The sequence below is a fragment of the Lissotriton helveticus genome, chromosome 6 (genome assembly GCF_964261635.1).
Source record: "Lissotriton helveticus chromosome 6, aLisHel1.1, whole genome shotgun sequence".
Taxonomy (NCBI): Eukaryota; Metazoa; Chordata; class Amphibia; order Caudata; family Salamandridae; genus Lissotriton; species Lissotriton helveticus.
This window is the reverse complement of record NC_136067.1, coordinates 488,320,770-488,340,356: the sequence shown is the minus strand read 5'-3', so window position 1 is coordinate 488,340,356 and position 19,587 is coordinate 488,320,770. Positions and strand designations below refer to the sequence as shown.

Below are 19,587 nucleotides of genomic sequence, written 5' to 3'. Positions count from 1 at the left end.
CCATCTTTGCATACACCAGACCAAGGAATCTCAAGGAAATTCTATCTAGACCGATCATAACAGGGGGAACCACACAACATACAGGTACACGTCCTTGCTATCATTGCAACAATTGCAACAACATAATCAAAGGCAATAACATCAACCACCCAATGCGAGGATTCAACATTAAACTGAATGTGGATGCCACTTGTGACTCTTCCAATTTGATTTATCTTTTGAAGTGCCCTTGCGGTAAGATCTACGTGGGCAAGACCAGCCGAAAGATTAAAACCCGACTTAATGAACATAAGTTCAATATCCGTACAAAAAACTCTAAATCCAATGTAGCCACCCATTTCAACGAGGCAAACCACAATGTGGCTCAACTCAAATACTTGGTCCTTGAGTTGGTCCCAAAAACAGAAGGGAGAGACAACAACAAGATCCTTTTACAACGCGAAACGTCTTGGATTTATAGACTTCAGTCACAAAAGCCATTTGGTCTTAACGACCGCACTGAACTCAGTTGTTATTTGTAATTAAATATTTCATTGTCGCTTTGCACTGTAATTCTGCTGCTGCTTAACCTAATTTCCCATTGATATGTTCACCTCTTTAGTCTTCTTAAGATGGCCGCCGTCATCATAGTATGTTTCCAGCCTTTTTTACCGGCCACAGTCCTTTTTTGATTTCCATCACCACCCTCTAGTTTAACTTCACATCACTTTTGCCGAGCCACCACAGCCGACACCGACTCGTTGCATGCTGCACGACCCGGTAACCTAGTAAGTACTGCTTTCCACCCTTTCCAGCTTTTTGAGACGCGCGGTAGTTGATACCACGCAGGAATTTGCTTATCTAGTTTTCTCACAGACGGTATGTTAATATATGCACGTCTCCCGTTTTTGTTAAAAAGGCACGCTTTTTACCTTATTGGATTTTCACTCCCTTGAGCATAACACGTTAATGGGCTATTTTCGTTTTTCACCCACAACCGTTAACTTTTTACTGAACCCGACCCTTTTATACTTTTCACTACATTTGGGCTGCACGCGGTTGCCTCACTTACCCCGTCATTTAAATGGCTGTATATTCACCATGAAGGTTCTTTACTGATTATTTTTCCTGTTGCATCCTTTGTAGAGCTCCTTGATAAAGGACTACTTGTCCGAAATGCATCGGAGCACCGTGTAATTTCATGATATCATCGACAATTCCTTCACTCATATGAGCAAAATATGAACTATATGGAATACATTTTTGTGAAAGACTATCCTTTGCTTTCTGAACTTCAATTGGAATTCTACGGCACAGCTTGCTCTGGTGCCTAGAACCGAATCAGTGTGCCCTATACAGGGATGTGCCTACACTCCAGTAGCACACTTCATTACTAGTCATTTGTAGTCGCAATTGAACGGATGCGACACCTGTGGAGCACCTGTAAACTCCAGTAACTTCCCAAAGAAACGCTAACCCACCACACAACCAGCTGTGCGCCAAGCCCCAATCCCATAATGAATCAGAAGCTAGCACTACTGCATGTGATGGAGATTGCAATAGATATCAAGCCACTTTGTTGTGGCTGTGCCTGGTGGTGGTGAAAAGAGATATAGCCAAAGAATGGAAACTGCCAAACCCGCCTACCCTGGAGTGCTGGAGGCAGGGCTCAGATAGATGCACGAGTCTAGAGATCCCTGTGTATGCAGCAAGAGGCTGTCCACAGAAACACTTAAATATGGCCCAAGTGGTGCCAATAGAGGTACATTCACTTGGATCCAAAAGGGATACCATCACAATCATTAGATAAAGAATTCAGTACCTCAGCGGACTGTGCCATTTGCATGCGGAGCGAAAATTGATACATGAACGAGCCGATAATTGAGATGTGTAACTGCTCACAGGTATTATAAACATTATGCCAGCTTACTCAATTGTTCCCCTAATGTACGATGGTGGTGTTGGTTGCATCTGTATTAAAAGTCAATAAATTACTTTCTAAAAAATATATCTTCCTCTGCATGAACTCATCTCTGTGTTTTAGCAGTATCCACTTACAAACCATTTCTGAACTACTGTAGATGCTTCCCATTAATGTGGTCAACAATTTTTTATGGTGGCAGACATAGGGAAATATACATTTTTTAAAGAAAATAATACATTTTACTTGGATTTAGAAGCAAGCATGAGTAAATGGGGTTTTAAACACATTATACGAGTAGGATGGTGTTCTCAGAATATTATAGATCTACGTGCCACAATGGAAATCCCATATTTTGGACCTGACCTTCTCTGCGTTGAAGTTACTCACACAAGCGTCTTTTGCCCAAATACACAAAGTTGTATAAAATTCAAATCGTATGTCTATTTAGGGCTCTCTAAGATTTTGGCGCGCTGCTAGAAATCTCTGTTTATGTGTTATTCATGTGTAACATCGTGTTCTTAGTCTTAGAGTCAAAAACCTTTTGTATCTGTAATGTTATTTATTGTACAATGTGTATTATGTCTGTTTTATGTTTATATTGATATGTCTTTAATCACATAATATATCATACAATAATTTTTTCTAATTGAATTAAGTCTTTGTCATTTTTGTTATTGTCGATGTTCTACGGTCAGTGTGTGTGTATCATTAATTGTTGGTCCGACCTTTGAGAGGACAAAGCGATTTCCTTGAAGTAATTTCTTCCCCGTGGCAGAACCACTGTGCTTATATTGTTGATAGTACCCAGATTCTGCAGGATACTGGGACATCCAATTGATAATATCAACCTTTATAAAGTTGGCATTTTCTTGTCCTAACCGTTTGGTGCCTGCTGCTAGGTTCCTGGGTTACATGAGTGCGAATAGCTTAGCTGTTGGCCTTTGTGTATTCCTCTCAGACAGTAAAACAAAACGGGACTAGATTTTGGCAGGATGGGCCATCCTTCGAGGATTGGGGGCAGAGCTGTTTCCTGCCCGACTTACACTTCATAGGGCTGCCTCAAATACACTCGATGGAACCTGACACTAGTCTTTTGTCACCCAAGACTTCTTGAAGCCTTGGCAGGGGAAAGAAATGACTTCCCAGAACCAGATGTGGGGAGAGAGAAGAGGTCACCCCCATTTCAAAGGATGGCACCAGGTAGAAATATTGGATCTTTTGAATCACTTCTTCAGTGCACTCCTGGGCCTGCGGACATGTACAGAACAAGGACTGGCTTGTTTCCCAGAGGACTGCCATTGCTGCTTGAGGTCTGCCTTGCTCTCCAGAGATCTATCCTGCTGCTTGAGGCCTGCCTTGTTGCTCAGAGGACTGCCCTGCAGCTACTAGAGGACTGTCCTGAAGCTGGAGGCATGCCATGTTCCACAGAGGATTTCCCTGCTGTTTGAGGTCTGCTCTGTCCTGAAAAGAAAGACCAGACCTGCTCCCTTCAGCCCAGGCTAACCTGAGTGACTCCAAAGTCCAATTGGCTGACCTCCTGTTCTTAGCTATAGGGAAACAACAAGCCTCAGAGGCACCTGCAACTGCCCAGCTGCACTGGACCTGCCTGGATCTATAATCGGACCTGGCCGAGCCTTGCTGGTCTCTGCTGGAGTGAGTCCCTGATCCCCAAGAGGTGTCTCTCCAGGTATGGACTGATATCAGAGAAGTGCTCCTGGCGTAACTGAAGGTTTCATCAAATCCAACGCAAAGTTTCACAAAGCTTTGCCACACTGCCTCATCGCAACCTCCACCATGCAAAGCGAACCTTCACTAAGCAATACCGCGACGACCTTGTACCAAGGACATAAAGTGAAACTCTCAGTGGTACAAACTTGGCTCTGCGCTCCTTGTGGTAGGCCTGAATTAGTGACTTTGTCCCAGTCCAGCACGACTAGATAGCCTCAGTTGGTGCTTTGAGGGTTTTGATGCCATTTTAACTTAAACCCTTAAAACTAAATATCTTGTTCTACTGATTTAATTTTTTTGTCCCAATATTATTTTCTTATCAAAATGTATTCGACTTTTCTAAATAAGCACAGATTTTTCTTGTATTGTATTTTCACGTTATTACGGTTTGTGTGCTGCATAAATACTTTACGCAGTGCCACCAAGTTAAGCTTGACTCAATCAATCAATATTTGTAAAGTGCTGCTTATCACTCCAGGGGGGTATCCAGGCGCGGGGGATGGTGAGAATTAGTCAAAGAGCCAGGTCTCAAGTGCCTTCTTGAAGTCGGTGAGAGAGGGGTTAGTTCGGAGGTGGAGTGAGATGTCGTTTCAAGGCTTGGTGGCGAGGTAGGAGAAACAACGATCGCCACTGCGGCTCCTGTGAATGCGTGGGGCGAGATAGGCGGATCGGAGTTGTCTAGGCAGTTAGTGAAAAGTCAGTCGGCGGTTGATGTAGGAGAGTCCGGTGTTGAGGGCATTGTAGGTGTGCGTCAGCAGCTAGAATTGGCATCTCTTCTGGACGGTGTGCCAGTGGAGGATTTAGAGGTGGGGGGCGGAGGGAGGGGGGAAGAGATGCTGGTCCATTTGGGGGCATCGAGGAGGAGTCTGGCGGAGGCGTTCTGTATGGTTTGTAGACGTTTACGGAGATGAGAGGTGGTTCTGGCATAGTGTGCATTTCCGTAGTCCAGTCGGCTGAAGTCCCTGTTGTTCTGGTGCTGGCGGGGAGCCACCTGAAGATTTTTCAGAGCATTCGGAGGGTGACTGCTTTATGGCAAGTGACGAGAGGGTTAAGCACAGTTTAATTTAGTCTTTTGTGGTTCATCCTGAAAAGGATTGTGGTTGTAGCCCATGTGGGTCTTCCACCCTCTCAACCAATAACCAGATTTCTTACATTGTAATAATAATATTTTTTTTCAATTCAAGCTGTTGCTGGGTGTCCCTGGGAATCAGGTTTCTTTTCATGTCCAACTCAAACAATGCTTCTTTTGGGATCTATGTACAAGAAATCAGAATTCAAACCCATTATTGGCATGAATTAGTGCTACCTCTATCTTGAAACTGCACCATTCCTGATACAGCTTAAACCTGAAACTTGTCTTGCTTCAACAAAGCAATTAATTCCTGAACGTTTTCTTTCCAAAGCGAGGGTAAAGGGGCGCGAAAAGTGCACTTCAGAAACTTACTGTCCAAATCTTGTGCGAAAGGTTCATGCAGACGCACGTTTTCCAAATACCCAGTTGCATTTCCTCTTTGTACACTGTATTTGTGCGTTTTTGCTTTGCAAAGGCGCTAGTTGGCAACACAAAAATAACTTAACTGTCATAAACAAGGAATGTCTGACCAGGATTGGTCAACATGCTGGCTGCATTAGCGCACATGTGCCTATATGTGAGCAAAGCAAAACCAACGGGGATGATGGACGAAGTGTTGAACACTGCAAGCACTCACCCAAAGTCAACTGATCTGGGTTTAATCTATCATCATTCTTTAGCTCACTCTGCCACCCCAGTTCAGACATGGCTATATGCAAATCAGTCTGACCCTGTGCCTCATGGGAACAGTCCAGCCCGAACTGCCAAACCATGTCTTCCCTGGACCGGAAACAAGCATCCCAGGACCGGTTTCTGGCTAATTTTCAGCACAATTTTTTAGGTAGAGGCCAACAACATACCCCACAAAGGGGCAGGGTGAAGAAACCACAAAGATGGGTCAATCCGCCAGGGGAGCGCAGAACGAGGAACAACTTCTACCAGTGGTAGTTCCTAATGAGATACCAGATCCCACAGGGGGCGTCTCCTTGGAATCTACATCAGAAATTATTCCCATCTTTAATCTTTCTAATCTAAACCTACAAACTGAACTCTTGAGATTCTTCAGGCTAATCCGTTTAAAAGCCTTTTTTCAATTACACCCTTCACCTACCATCCACTCGAGCACACCCTTCCGCCCACCGTCCACATTTCTGCCTTCTGCAAGCATGGTTCCCTCAGAAATCGTGACTTTTGAAAAACTGGTTCAAAAGGACCTTCAAGCCCTAGAGAAGAAAAAAATTGTTTATTCTCTACAATATCTCCCGCCAAGAGAAGGATGCCATAGGCACACTTAAGAACAATCCTTCACTAATAATAAAAAGTGCAGATAAGGGAGGAGGGATTGTCCTTCAGGACATTGATTCCTACAAAGAGGAAATTCTACGCCAACTAGCGAATACAGACCATTATCAAAGACTAGCAGGGAACCCCACTAAGGGCATCCAGGAGACTGTACTCCGACTCACTTCCGATGCCTGTGCTGAAGGGTATCTGAGCAAGAAGGAGTTTAATTTTCTTAATGTAAAAACTCCACGTCTACCCGTCATATACACTCTCCCTAAAGTGCATAAAAGCATTGACAATCCCCCGGGTAGACCAATTGTCTCCGCCTGCGGGTCAGTCCTTGAGCCATTGGATGCCTTTGTGGATTTCTTCATAAAATAATTCGTGCCAGGAACCATCTGCTTTGTTAGGGACACTATGTCCATGGTAAACCTAGTTGAACACTGCCCCTTCGATCCATCAGTCAATACATTATGCACACTGGATGTAGAGTCGTTGTATACGAACATCCCTCAGACAGCGGCTCTACTAGTCATCCAGAAAAAACTTGATTCTCGCCCACGCCCACATAAAATACCAACTCTTTTCATTCTCCAACTTCTTGAGTTATGCTCGACTAGGAATTTCTTCACCTTTGATAATGTTTATTATCAACAGATCAAGGGGACTTCCATGGGGGCTATTTTTGCCCCCAACCTGGCAATTCTCTTTATGGACGCACTTGAAACTGGATCGATTCTGTCAGATACTAACCCTTTTCACTCAGGCATTGGGTTGTGGCGCCGTTACATTGATGATATTTTCCTTATATGGAATCTTGACATCAGTACGCTACATCAGTTCCTGCACTGGTTAAATAATAACTGCGCTGACCTTACTTTTACACTCTCGCATGACAAAGCACAGATTGCGTTCCTGGACCGAACAATCTACCACAAGGAAGGTGAATTACTCACACGCCTCTTCAGAAAGCCGACGGAGCGGAACACGCTCCTCAGCTATGACAGCAACCATCCTAGGGCACTAAAAGACTCTCTGCCATATTCCCAGTTTTTGCGGATAAGACTAAACTGTTCATGCACATCAGACTACTTTAGGGAGGCCAATATTTTATCCAACAAGCTGAAACACAGTGGTTACCCGAGAAGGCTAGTTAAGACTGCATCCAAAAGGGCATGGTACTGCCCAAGAGAGGTTTTATTGACACCGAAAGTACGTGACAAATCAGAAAGGATAGCTTGTGTCACCACTTTTTCGCCTGTGTCGCATAAAATCAGAAAATCTATCCTCAAGCATTGGCCCACGATTAATGCTGGCCCAATTAACTTCGAGAGACCCCTTTTTGCCTCCGCAAAAGCAAGAACCTTAAGGACCATCTGGTTAGAGCGGCACTACCTGCCCCTGCCCCTAGATCAACTATTGAATCAATTTGGGACCTCCCTCCACTGCTGGGACATGTAAAATGTGGCGGATGTAATGTTTGTGAATATACAATTGAGACACGCAATTTCAGTCACAATGGCGTCAATGTTGAATTGAAATCTTTTTCCAATTGTAATTTTAATAATGTTGTTTACACGATATTGTGCCCTTGCCCTAAAATGTATGTGGGGCAGACTACTCAGAAAGCCAAGACCCGTATTTGTCAACATAGGAGTCGGATTAGGTGCAGGACTCCCAATGCACCATTGGTTGAACATTTCTCAGAAAAGAACCATACTGAGGATGATATTCGATGGACAATCCTTAAGGTTGTCAAATTACCACAAAGAGGTGGCAACTTAGCTCAACTCCTGAACCGCGAAGAACTCAAGAGCATAATCCAATTTGACACTATACGGACTGGCCTCAACAGGAGCAAGGACTGGACTACCCTGCTGTAGCTTGGAAACCCACAAATGAACTTGACCTCATGAACTGTACTTTGTACCTTGTCAAATGACCTCGAACTACTATCCAGATGGGCATTATATTGTACCACTCACCAACTACCGCATTGTCCTCTGAAATATGAATGTGTAAAAAGTTCTCAATCTGTGTATACTTCACAGTTTTTTTAATCCAATGTCACTTATGGTTGCCCTTCACTCGCGCCGGTTTTAAACGCACTTATTTAGTTATTCACGTCCCACAATCAACCCACCACTCACCCTTCCAAGATGTCTGCCACGACTTGCATGCTCCCGCGGTCATGCCTCACAAACACACAGGCACGTGACCTAGGCTCATGATCACCTGACTACAGAGCCCTTGGCTTATCAACATGGCTGCGCTTTGAATCCCAGGTGACACGGACGGCAAGAGCACCTCGGCGAATTTCCGCTGTCCTTGCCCGCATAACCTGACATTGTTCAGCAATTTGGTAAATCTATTATCCCCCTTGGCCGCCCGCCCCTTACTTTCCACGGACCCCCGGTTCCGGCTCTCCGTAACTCGGTCCTTTTTTCTATCACAGCGGATCTTCCCAATTAAGACCGCCTGGAACGACGTGTAATCTTACACCGAAGCCTATTCTTTATACCTCTACATGCTGCAGACCGGTTAAATTCTTGGTAGGTCCTTGGCATCAGCGCCGTTAACTACCAATGCATGCTATATCCCCCTTGAGCTAACTAATTCTCCATTCCTTGATTCTACAGCGCAATCGTGCTCACATTAATTTGCAACTCTTAGCCAGAGCAATCCTAAACGGCTCCAAGCTCCGTGTGTTACCCTCAGCATTACGTTCCCTCCCACCCGAGGTAAGCCTTAATGCCTTTGAGGCGGAATGTATACCAGCTCGTCTCAATCCTGCTGAGCCCCCTCACCGGCATTGCTATAGACCGATATGCACATTGCATGTTTGTAGCTCCCTATAATGCATGTTTACACACGCCAGGCACGATACGGATTTCAGATGCTTCATAATTATTCTCCTTGAAATTAACACCGCGACTCGCACTCACGTCGCTTACGCTGTTATTTCCGACCGGCACTCACTTCACAACGCGACTTTACAATGTTTTCTCAATTCATGATTCAATGCAGCTTAATTCACCTGTGCACATGCCTTCAAAAGAGGGCATGTGCATGTGCACCATCAGGCTCACTGCGTTTCCGAATAATGCAAATGTGTTGAAACCGTTTGAAATGCTGACTTCTCATACTTTGACCCTCTCAGAAAACAGTATTGTTCTTTTTTCCCTGTTCTTTCTTTAAACAGGCGTATTATTCAAACCAGGCAAAATATTCTTATTTCTAGTCCTGATGATGATCCTTCTGAATTAGAGCAATGGATCGAAACGTCGTCGACTTTTTTAAGTGGACATACATGTAACCATTGTGTATGTTCTACTCTGGAGAACACTACCTACACTGATTTAAAAAGTGTCCAGGTTGCTCATTTTCTTTGCCTGTGAAACTCCTTTTCTCTCTATATTTTTTTCTACCACTGTCTTTTCCACTAGTACGGTACAGGACTGCGCCCTACTTTCAGTAATTGAGGCCTTTGTATCTAATTTTATTGTGTTATTCTATTTAAAATAAATCCCTGGTCCGGCTGGACAGGAGAACTATATAGTACCTATTGTGTTCTATATCACATTTGTTTATATCCCTTAATTTGCTCAGGACCTTTGTCTTTTGAAATAACTCCTCATTGGTTTAACCTCATCACTGTGGCACGAATTCCGCCTCAGTGCTGACATTCCGATCGCGGGCGTGGTCATGACGGCTCCCGGCCGTCATCAGCACACGCCCACCGTCACTCATGACAGCCGGGAGCCGTCATGAGCATTGAAGAGGTTAATAAAGAATGACAAGCACTAGTAAAGCCAAGAGGGCTGGCATTGGCGAGCTGGTGCAATGGTTAAATGTTGTAAAGACAAAAAAAGGGTTGGCTTTTGGCGAGCTGCTGCAATAGTTACTTTTTCTTGCAAGCATACGGCATACAACGTTTTTAAAAAGCATGGTTATTTAGCTTATAGGATTTTGCAAGTTCCCAAGGTGGTTAGAAACATCACAAGACTTTGTTTTTAGTGGGTTGAAAAAGAAAATACAGTGCCAAAACTCAAGAGGACTCCAGCTTCTTTGATGCGTCCATTAACTATTAAATTTCCATCCTGTAAACATACATGACGCTGTGAATATTTTTCTGCACATATGCGCTGCAATATGTGTAAACTAACTTCTTTTACATATGTATATCCTCAAAAGCAACGCCGATCATGCCCTGAACCGTAGCCAGTGGTATAGCTTCCATTAGTACAGTGGCACCGGGGCTCAAATGCATAAGGGATCCACTTAATCCTGAATAATCCTGTATTTTACCATTCAAACAGCGATCCTGGGGCCCATTTCCTTCCTTGCATTAGAGCGGAGTACAAGCAAAAGCAAAGAATCAACTCAACGTCTAGCTGTTTACAGATAACCCCTAACCTTAAGTTTGCTATTTTTTTACAACCAAATATCAATGTTTAACCTTAAAATCATCCCTGCATTGATTTAACTCTATAACCCTGCTTATGATTTTATCTTCAGACTTGATTAGCAGGGTTTACTACTGGAATATTGACATTTAAATATACACATGTCAAAATATCATGGCTATAACTAACTACCAGAATATTGTGAAGGTATTATACATAGGTTTACTATACTTAAATCCGCATACATGTACCTTGGCGATATATATTTTCAAGATATGTAGATTCAAGTTTAAAATTAGTAAATCTATACTTACCAATGTGTACTTACAGTCAGGATACTCTGTATATCAATATTATGGCAGGTCTATATTTTTATACTCAATAGTTTGACATATAACCATCAGTAGAGCCTCCAAGTTGATGTTACCAAATTGTGCAACTAGCACAAGGTTGAAACTGATCATCGAGAGTGAGACGAAATCAGAGAGAAAGAGAATCAGGACACTCAGGAGGTATTTGAAAATAAATGTGTGGAATGCTTGTTTGTGTGTGTGTGTGTGTGTGTGTGTGTGTGTGTGTGCGCACTCTTGAATATATAAGGATTGCATCAAATGCAAGTAGGAACAGTAGAACATCAAGAAGCTGCAAATATTACAAAACAAGGAAACATTAACATGTGATGTATGACATTCGTTTTGTGTAACGAGTTAACACATTTTGTTGATATTGGTACATTTCTCCCATGTTTTGGTATGTCCTGCAACTGGTGTAAATGCTAGTCTCCCTTGTCCTGGGCACATCCATTATTATTAGCCTGAAAGTGCAAATAGTACTGTTGCTGGCTTGGCCCATTCAGGGTTTAGAAGCTCCTTCCATTGTTCCCAGCAGGTCTTCAGACTTCAATTTATGCGCATATATTGCTGTTATTCTGCACATATGGAAAGTTTGAGGCAATGCAAGGGCAAAATGAATACTCAACAGAAGTGTTTTTGTATCATCAGGTCTCATCCGGTCTACAACCCCTCCCACTACCAATCTTCTGCCTCGATTTGATGAGTACCTGCACCTACTTTTTTCCATTTAAAGGACTGCCCATGTGGAAGAGTTCACCTCACCCCATAAAAACAGTAAAGTCAATTTCTTACAACTCTTACCTTTCCGCGTGTAGCCCAGCACACCACCAAAAGCCAGCACGCCGGCATAGCAAAACCCAATCCAGTCCACAACCATGATTACTCTGGGGAGAGAGGGAGAAAGGGGAATCTCTATAAAACAGATTCAAACATTGGAAAACTTTTATGTGTATCGCGTCATCTACAGATGCGAAAGTGAAACTGCTCGGCTGTATCAATCTCAAACTTTGGAAAGGTTAACAGGTCTTTTGGTAAATGACTTACACAGAGACCTACATCAACTTTTTAGGTGCTGCTTACAAGAGTTGAAATATGGCTCCACTAAATCAACATCCCTCACCACCATCCCAGAATTAGTGATAGCGGGGATTCCGGTAATTCTGTGGGAGGGGGTGGGATCACAAGTGGGAACCTAAGACTGCTATGATAAAATTACTGAGGGAATCAGCACATCCAGTCCCATAAGTCTGGTCATTCCTAATTACTCCTTTCTACGACCTGCAGATCCATGATGAAATTTACTGGGCCTTGTAAATTGATAGGTCCACTAACTGCCTTTACATGCTACATGGGAAGTCGAAAGGCATTTGTTATCGCCCCCTGGGCGTCACACCCAAGCACCAGCTCCCCAAAGTGCAATCACATGCCTCGAACACCAATGTTCCCTTTACTTGCGGTGCACCACAATTCCAGAACACAGCTGTAACTTTTGCTTTTCACATTTCGTTATTGGAAATCTACAAGTAATGGGTCAGCTGGTTTTGACAGAATTGTAATGCTTGAATATTTTAAAACCTGCAACAGGCAGTCGGTCAACTGATAGATAACAGTGTGATGCAGGGGTGTCTAACAAATAGCCAGGCCGGTCCGATCCACAACAGATTTTCAATATGAACATTACCGATATAAAAACGCTCTTTTTAGATGTATATGTAAATAGTTTTAGCTTTATGTGACTAGGCCGAAAATCTGCCATGGACTGGTCCAAGGATGAGAAACCTTTGAGGTAGTGCCAGTAGCAGCGCAGCTGAAAACGAAAGCATCACACATTATAGTCGCACTCCCAATGGAGGCACAAAACAGTAATGTTTGAGACCTATTTCTTTACTGAATAGTGTTGTACCTGCTGCTCAGCCAGTGCGAGTGTGGTTTGGAATGTTGGTGTGGAATGTTGGGTGAGTGAGTTTGTCAGTTGGGAGAATGGGCTGAGCAGCAGAAGGCTGCTCCTCGTGGGGCTCTCTGTAACTTTATCTTGAACCTTCTATCTTAATAAATACCATCTCAAGTGTTACCAAGGAACAGGACCCGGTATTCATTACAACAAATAGCTGAGACTTTGCAGTATTTCTGAAACAGCAAACATCTGGTCAAAAGGCACGGAAGAGACAAACTTAGCGTGAATTGTGGTTAAAATCGTTAATATGTAATGGACTTAAAACTGGACATTTAGAACGTGCTGCACTATGAGATGACAGGTGAAAATCTAAACCGGAAAGACATTGTCTACAACTCTGATGTATTAAGAAAAGGACATTATTTACAAGATAGATAAAAGGAGAGCGTATCCCCATCACTCAAAGCAGAAGCAATGGCCCTTGCGCTGCTACAGATCTAGGGAATTCTGTCATGGTAGCTTTTACTACCGCAACATAACCATTTAAAAGTACGATAGGCTGTTAGGTAATGCTTTAAAGGATATGGATGTGAGAATACAGATATGAACTTCTAGACTAGAACTTGCTATTTTAAGGTTAGTAATGCAGACCTCTCCCGCCTGTTGCTAATGACTGAAAACATATGTATCTGTCTAAATCAAAGCCAAAGGAATAATGTATGAATGAGGCGAGATCAACGCATGTTAATCAGAGGACAGCAACTGCTCCAATCAGCAACCACTGAAGAATTGACCAAAATGGAAAACGGCCAAAACCAACAAAGCAAGGATGGCCTACAGTGACGCCATGTTGACATGACAATATATTAGTACGAAAGAGCAAAGACAACACATTTAAGAATACACTACATAATCACTTTTGAATGCAAAGAATGTATTCTCTCTGTCAGGGATACCAATCCTGCCTCTACTCCAACTAAGATAAGGTTTGTCACCGATGGGACAGGTCAACCAGATCAAAAGCAGTGGACAGGTCCATGAATCTTAAATATACCCGTCCTCTTTTAATCATAACATACTTCTCAATGATGAGATCCCGGTGGGGGGCGTGGCCAGCAGCATGGCCGACTAGACGTGCCTTGCCGGGGCTCCGGCCGAGCTGCACATACATCCGACACAACATATCCCCCACGATCCCCAAAACGGCACAAAAGGGAAGAAAAGACACCCTGTTACCTGGGAGGACTGCCTCAGTGGCAGTGTGGAGCTGCTTCCATCAAGAACTGGACGGTACGGCAACCCCAGCGGCTGCACGGCAGCCATGGTGATGACCGCGGCGCTCGGCGGAGCGCGGCGCTTTTAGTGCCCCACCTCTGGTCATCCCTCACAGTGCCCGGCCGACAGGAGCTCCGCGACCCGCCTGGCCGCCAAGAGTGACTGGATCGCCGCTGGAGGGAAGGAGGTGAACCGAGGGGACTGCGGACGACCGGCTGCCTACACCAAGATGGCGGCCGGCGGTATGTGGGGCGGGCAGTGAAGACTGAGCCCCCCTTGCTGCCATCCCAGGGTCGCGGTGGGACTGAGAGACACCGTCGAGTCAGAGCGGAGGTGAGCCAGGGGCAGAAGAGCCGGAGGCAGACTTCCCAAACCACGGGGAGTGGAGACTGCCTCACGCTCGGCGTCCGCCTTTACCAACATGGCGGCCGCGCTGCAGAGGCGCCCAGACTGACTGGCACTGGCGGAGGAGAAGTGGCGGAGGGCCGAGACCCGTGAGGAGAGTAAGGGCCCGGGCTCACCCATTGGGACATAGTCTGCTGGGAGACGAGGGCGTGAGCCGGACACACGGCCCCCTGCCTGCAGCAAAGGAAAACGTTTGTCAGTACATGGTGGGACCCCCTAGGGGAGCTCTGGGCTGCGACGGGAGGAGTGCCAGGGGGACCGCTGGTGCGGCAAAGCGGACAGGGGCACCCGGAGATTTTTACCGTCATTCGCTGCACGTGGCTGGGCCCATTAGCATCACAGAGGAAGGAGGCCTACATAGGGAGCCCCCTGGCCTACATACTGACGCAGCATGGGGAAGGGTGACCCGACGCACAGAGCCACGAGGCGGGGCCCCATGGACGATTTCACGGCAACGCGGTCTGGGGCGGCACAACAGTCTCTGCAGCCCGACGCGTGCAATGACACGGCCATGTTGATGGAGGCCATCCAAGCGTCCAGGACTGACATACAGGCATCCCGGACGGCCCTAGAGACGAAAATCGGAGAGGTGGAGTCCGAGGTGACCCTACTGTGGCAGGACTTCCGGAACCTGACGGAGAGGGTAACGGCAACCGAATCTAGATTGACTGACAATGAGGAATCGATCAATACCCTCAAGAAGGACATGGCGGAACTACAGGCCTCTCACCGTCACCTGATGTGGAAGGTGGACGATGCCGAAAATAGGTCAAGGCGCAACAACCTTCGCTTTGTAGGCTTTAGAGAGGGGATTGAGGGAAGGAGTATGTCCGCCTTCCTCCTCGCATGGCTGAAAAATACCTTCCCAACAGCGCAGTTCTCCCAGTGCTTCATCATCGAAAGGGCACATAGGGCGCTTCTAGCCAAACCTCCGGAGGGAGCACGACCGAGACCAGTTATAGCGCGCTTCCTGAACTATGCGGACAGAGACCTGATCCTACGGGAAGCCAGGAAAATGGGGGAGATCCGCCTGGAGAACACCACCATAATGATCTTTCCGGACTACAGTCAGGAGGTCTCGAAGCAACGCCGCTCGTTTGACTCGGTGAAGGCAAAGCTGAGAACTTTGAACATTACTAACATGCTCCTCTTCCCCGCCAAACTCAGGGTAATTTATAAAGACAAATCCATCTTTTTTGCTCACCCGGAGGATGTGTGGCAGTGGCTCGAAGAGCGACCTATTCTGAACAGTAGAGAGGCAGCGGGTCGAGCTGCGCTGGACAAGACGGTTCGAGAAAGGCCGCTCTGGGAGGTGCCGAAACCACAGCGGCGGGGTACACGGAGGACGCAGAAGAAAGCTCCGGCGACACCGTTCAGGCCACGAGACAAGGAAGGTGAGAGAGGAAACAGATCGGCGTCCCCGGGCAATGACTCTGTGGCGGGCTCGAGATTCAGCTGCCTGAGGAATGGAATCCGTTCAGAAGGTGATGAAGTGGAGGACTCGGAGGATCGCATGTCCGGAGGAGAGGAGGAGGAAACAATGGACGACTCAGTACATCCGCTGGTCACAGAAATCCAGCAATTGGAACACGACTCCTCAGGCCAGGGGGTGAATATGGACACTCAGGACTCACATTCGTGATCATTGCTGTATAAGGATCGGGGAAGATAGCGGCTCGGCGAAACGGAGCACGCAAGTTAACACACCCCCTACCGTTCTTTGAGTTTTTAGTACTGATTTTTGTTTAGCGTGGGGAGGGATGTGTGGGAGGGCGACAGGCCTTCTCCCCTGGATAGTTTCGGCCCAGGTTGGGATGCAACTGGAAGGGGAGGGAGGTGGGGTGGGGGGTGCGGTGGGGAGTTGGTTCTTGTATTGCCTCCTGTTGGAGTTTACGAGGGTTGTGGGGGGGGGAGGGGAATCCGTTGAGGAGACACGAAAGCACGTTTTGACACTTCATCCCAGACACCCGCCATCTGCACCGCGAACAGCTGAGAATCAACCCACACAATGGCAGGTACACTAGCACCACAGACTAAGGTTGAGGGGGAACTCTCCATTCTAACGTGGAACGTGAATGGCCTAGGGTCAAAAATTAAACGGGGATTAGTGAATACATACCTTAAGAGACTGGCACCGGACGTCATTCTCCTGCAGGAGACGCACCTCAAAGGAGAAAGATGCGCATTTATAGCGAGAGGTAGACACAGGGTCCTGGCACACGCAGGGTACACCTCAGACTCTAGGGGGGTTGCGATCTTGGTTAAGAAATCAACACCATTCTGCGTCACACGCACATGGAGTGACCCGCAGGGTACATACGTGGGGGTGCAGGGGACATGGAGGAGACAGCGCTACACTATAGTGTCGGTCTATGCACCGCCGAAGCTCCAGCCGCGCACGCTTCGGGCGATCGCGTTGATTCTCATTGACACAGCAGACACCATACAAATTGTGGGAGGTGACTTCAATGACGTGATGTCAGACGAACTAGACCGTACGGGGCAACCACGCAGAAGGGGAGCGCAGACCGTTTTGGCGCAAACAATGGCCACGATAGGACTCACCGACACATGGCGATGGCGCCACCCTACACAAACCGCTTACTCCTTCTACTCAGGGGCCCACAAAGTCTTTTCAAGGCTAGACTATATTTTCATGGCGAGGCAACACCTAAAGATAGATGATGAAATAGAATACAAAGCGAGGGGTATCTCAGACCACTCACCCCTGTACGCGAAGGTAGGTGGGGCAAGGCAGAGGAGAGGTACTGAATGGCGCCTGGCGGCCTGGGATCTCCAATCCCCGGAAATTGCGCGTGGCGTCAGGGCTGACATCAAGGTCTACATAGCCGAAAATGAGGGGTCAGTTTCCTCAGGGGTAACCCTCTGGGAGGTGATGAAACCGGTTCTACGAGACAGAATCCAGGGAAGGTTGAAAGAGGCACGACAGAGACAACAGAGGGAGATGGCAGACTTGGAAGCCTCCATCCTGACCCTGGAGGAGGACTACCAGGCACATGAGGGGGCAGACACATTGCGGCGACTATTGGATGCCCAACGACAGTATAGGGAGTTGGTCTCGAACGAGGCAAGGACACAGTCACTGGCGACCCTACATCGTTTGTACGACGTGGGGGACAAATCGGGTAAGCTCCTGGCCTGGCTCAGCAGGAAGGAACGGGACGCAAGATGGGTGGAGCGAATAGAAACGGAGGACGGTGGTGTGTGGTGCACCGATGTGGGGATAGCGGAGGCATTCGCGACCCATTACGAACGATTTTACAGAGCCAAAGACCTGGGGGACGTAGATGTAGCACTACGGTATCTGGAACAAATGGAGATACCAACGCTATCTCCTGAGTCCAACTTGGTGCTGGAAGCCGACATCTCGCTCGATGAGATAGCAGAAGCCATAGCAACACTAAAAACAGGCAAGACGCCGGGGCCCAACGGATTCCCAGCGGAATTCTTCAAGAAGGCCTCGGACCTCCTGACACGCCATCTTAAAAACCTCCTTACTGACTCATATCAGCAGAAGTCGCTGCCACCGGATCTCGCGTTGGCCACCATCGTCCCGATCCATAAAGAGGGCAAACCTAAAGAGGACTGCGCGTCCTATCGCCCCATTTCTCTCCTTAATATGGAAGTGAAGGTGTTAGCGACCATCTTAGCAACTCGCATGAGAGTGGTGCTCCCAGACCTTGTCCATATAGACCAGTCGGGGTTCCTCCCTGATAGAGCGACAAAACTGAACCTTAGGCGCACCCACAACTGGTTGCAAGAGGTCAAGGAGAGAAGCGAACCACACTGGTTCCTCTCACTTGACGCAGAAAAAGCGTTCGATGCGGTACATTGGCCCTTCCTCATGGCCGTACTGCAGCGGTTTGGCTTCGGACCTAAACTCTGTGACTGGATACAGCTCCTATATAGGGCCCCAAGAGCACGGGTGAGAGTGAACGGGAGCATATCCCGAGAATTCAAGGTTGAACGGGGCACGAGACAGGGATGCCCGCAATCCCCCCTGCTGTTCACACTTACAATTGAAATCTTAGCGATTAACATTAGACGAAACCCGGACATCCATGGCTTTTCACTAGGCCCCTCAGTGGCAGCACAGGAAAAAATATCACTCTACGCGGACGATGTACTCTTATACATTACCAACCCCGACATAACAGTACCAGAGTTATTTCGGGAACTGGGCAGCTTCGGAGCGAGAGCAGGCCACACTATAAACTGGCACAAGTCGGTTCTCTATGACCCACAGGGGAGGGAGCAATGGGGTGATATCCCCGAGCGCCTGGTCACTACCTCCACAGGTTTTCAATACCTGGGAATATATATTACACTAGACAGGAAACTCTCATTCTCCAAAAATGTCGACAGAATCATTGGGAACGCGGTGCAGGACATGGACAGATGGAAAAGGTTGCCGCTCACGCTCCTAGGCCGGGCGGCGATGTACAAAATGATTACCCTGCCTAAATTCCTATATGCACTCCAAAACGAATACTACCCACTCCCGACCAACACGATACAAAAGTTGCACGCAGATCTTCGCACCTTTCTATGGTTGGGAAAGCAACCACGAATAGCCCTGCAGACACTCCAACGACATCAATATAGTGGGGGCATATCTCTACCAAACTTGGAGGCCTACTACTGGGCGGAACACCTGACCCCGATAAACGACTGGATACATGTCCCGGCAGACCACCCGACGTACGCCCTCGAAAGACACACACTGTCGCACAGAAACATTCTATATTATTTGTATGGTGGTAGGATTAGGAGGTCGCTACTACCGGCAACGACGATCACACTGACAGCATGGCGGCAGGCGACCAAACGTACGGGATGGGAGGGAAAACCCACCAAACAAACGCCGCTGTGGCATTGCCAGTGGCTGATAGAACTTGGTAAGCTCAGGGGCTTCAAACGGTGGGACGATATCGGTATATCGCACATAGGTGACGTGATCCACAGGGGGGAATTGAAGTCTTTCCAGACACTTGGAACTGAATTCGGGCTCCACCAATCACAACTGTTTAAATACACGCAATTGCGCCATGCCTGGAGGGCACAACACGTTTCACTTACGGACATACCTGAATATGCACCACTGGAGGGCAGACTCCTCCAGGAACATATCATGGGTAAAGCGGTATCCCTCACTTACAAAACCCTAACCAATAATATGCTAGGCGACCTGGCGAGACTAAGGGGCGTGTGGGAGGCAGAGGTGGGCGAGATGGAAGATTTAGACT

General features: G+C 46.9%; 1 protein-coding gene across 2 annotated transcripts in view; it reads right to left on the bottom strand.

The window, feature by feature from the left end:
- TMEM14A (transmembrane protein 14A) overlaps positions 1–19,587 on the bottom strand; it is a 175,449-nt gene that overhangs the window by 143,523 nt on the left and 12,339 nt on the right. For both annotated transcript variants that reach the window (XM_078647936.1, XM_078647935.1), the window contains exon 2: positions 11,548–11,630. In XM_078647936.1, coding sequence (XP_078504062.1) covers positions 11,548–11,623 — 76 coding nt within the window. In that variant the 5' untranslated portion in view covers positions 11,624–11,630. The remainder of the gene's footprint in view (positions 1–11,547; positions 11,631–19,587) is intronic.